At 34.6% G+C, this 2369-nt stretch overlaps 1 protein-coding gene across 1 annotated transcript; it reads left to right on the top strand.

Annotated features, from left to right (window-relative positions):
- The first annotated feature begins 860 nt into the window (after positions 1-860).
- Positions 861-2121, top strand: Gasu_66120 (uncharacterized protein). The gene is made up of 2 exons (XM_005702191.1): positions 861-1116; positions 1161-2121. The coding sequence occupies exons 1-2, from the start codon at positions 1024-1026 to the stop codon at positions 1449-1451; spliced, it is 384 nt and encodes a 127-aa protein (XP_005702248.1). The 5' UTR covers positions 861-1023; the 3' UTR covers positions 1452-2121.
- The last annotated feature ends 248 nt before the right edge of the window (positions 2122-2369 follow it).

The following is a 2369-nucleotide window of genomic DNA, read 5'->3' on the forward strand; positions in this document are numbered from 1 at the left end:
GGTTGAATTATTGCAGAACATTTGTAATATGCAAATTTTAGATGAGTGAATGTAAGAATTAGGCTTTATATTCCCAAGATCAATTATCTCGGCGAGATAGATCTGAAAACTCGAACTGCAAATATGCGGGTGACAAATAAATAGGGTGTTCATATCCAACGGGGAGGACTATATTGGACTTGTAAAAATTACGAATTGCAGAGGAAAGTATGCTGTAGAAATGTTGTTAGAATTTGGCTTCCAACTATAATGAGACTCATTCATCGTGGATGAGTATGTTGAAGTTTTAAGAAAGGTAATTAGAGAATATACATTTAGTGTCCATGAGATTGGCTCTCCATAATCTATTATTTCTAGACTCTCATAGTGGAAGATTGAGTCTTCCAAGTTCAAGTTTGTTAAATTCTCTCAACATAGACTCCATGGACCTCTTGTGACTTACTTTGGCTGTTTTCAACGCCACGCTTTTGAAGTTAATCTTCTTCGAGTCATCTCATGGCATGGTTTTTAATATATTGAACCTTTAAAAGATGAAAAATTCGCAGAGTTTCAGAGATAATCTGAGTATCTTGCTTTACTAAGACAGCATCATGAAAAGTTCATTGTAAAAAGGAAAAGTATCATGACAGATTCAAGCTCCTATTTACTAAACTATCGATGTTCCGTAGGCAAATGGAATGGAACTCTATGTTACTACCCTCTTATTTTAACGGAGGCGGTTTGTTATACTTGAAGATATAACATTGGGTTGTTAGAAATATTTCAAGCCGAAAGTTCATATTAGATTATTGTTGAAAATTTCTCTTATAATAAAGTGGAAAGATGAATTAAATGATTCTTTTCATTTTCATCTCATTTTTCACAAGTTTCAATGAAAAAATGCGCCAGGATTCAAGTTTGGCGATTGAATGTGTCTTCACGAAAGCTTTTAGGTTGTAGGAGGTTTGTTTGACTGGATGCTAACAGTATTTGGAGTTCGAATCGAAAGCGTAAAAGTGACTTGTTTACTTTCAATACCAATCTATGTATTTATCCTATTTATCATTAGGAAAGAAACAGGAACGAGTCTTACAGAGATATGACGAGTTTATAAAGAGAGGACGAGTACTTTTGCCCGTTTGTCTATCCCAGAAGACAAAGTTCAACTATCTGTATTGTAGAGACTCGAGTCGCAATTTCACCCTATTGTTCTGGTAGAATATTCTTTTTCCTCTAAACAATTGGATTGGTTTTGGTATGATATGTCATTAACTCCAAACTGTTATTGTAACTTTACTAAATGTTATTTATTCATCTGTTTCACTGTGAGACTATACTTCACAATAAACCAGTCAATTTCAAACTTGAGAATATACTTAAACTACAATGACAACTCACACTCGCTGCAAGTCGTATCCAACTTTGAGTATTGCTTCAAACTTTCAAAACCCCCTTTTGAGTTGTTTGGTTAAGAACAAGATAAAATGAAATATGTTGACACTAATAATCTTTTGCCTTTACGTGAAGAAAAAGGCTAAAAAACTGGAGTACGGTGTGAGAATATTCAACTCATACTTTCATAACCCAAAGTACAACAACTACTAGACTACGGAAGCTTGGTTAGTAACTGTTTGGTACACGGGTAAAGTTTTTTTTGGACTTGACAAAGACAATTCGACGTTTTGTGTAAACAGGCGAGGAACATATCCAAATGGCACCAGGAAAAAGAAAAACGACACTTTCTTTAGGGAAATAAAATATAACTATTGGTCTTTTTCCTTTACTACCAGAGTCTATCTTATTGATTCATCACATTCAGGTAAATATTTAGCTCTCTCAAAGATAATATAGATTGGAAAATATCGTCTACTAGCGAAAGAAAGAATAACTCTAGAAATTTTGGAAAGAGAATATTTCATGTCCTCTTTGCACGTAAAAAAAACGGTAAATCGTGAAATATACGTGCTACGAAAAGCAAAAGCATCTCCACTTTTGCTGTTATAACAGTCAAAACTCTCAAGTTCTTTACGTAAGGTATAACCAAGACCTTTGTAACTTTTCCAATTCTAGGATTGGATAATCGAACAAAGATTATACTTTGAAGGAAATATTACAGTTTTTACACCGCAAGTTGATAGAATTGCTCCCGTTGAAGTTGGGAAAATGACCAGTTTGCACTTTCAAGCAGCTTTCCAAGGCTTTGTTAAGGCCAACGAAGGAAGATTCTCAGTTTGAGAACAAGTCAAAGGTAGTTGCAATAGAATTGAAATTTACCTTGCAAAGATAATGTTGGTCAAACTCAACTTTGTTGAAAGGCTTCAACGTCGCTGGAGAGTTGACAGAACTTCCTTACCACGCTATCTTTCTCCTATCGCAGCATAACTATGGTA

The sequence above is a fragment of the Galdieria sulphuraria genome, assembly GCF_000341285.1.
Source record: "Galdieria sulphuraria unplaced genomic scaffold scaf_411, whole genome shotgun sequence".
Taxonomy (NCBI): domain Eukaryota; phylum Rhodophyta; class Bangiophyceae; order Galdieriales; family Galdieriaceae; genus Galdieria; species Galdieria sulphuraria.

Coding starts and splice junctions, on each gene's coding strand:
- Gasu_66120 (XM_005702191.1), top strand. CDS start 1,024: ATGTATTTATCCTATTTATCATTAGGAAAGAAACAGGAACGAGTCTTA. Junction 1,117..1,160: donor GAGGACGAGTACTTTTGCCC/GTTTGTCTATCC, acceptor TCTGTATTGTAG/AGACTCGAGTCGCAATTTCA.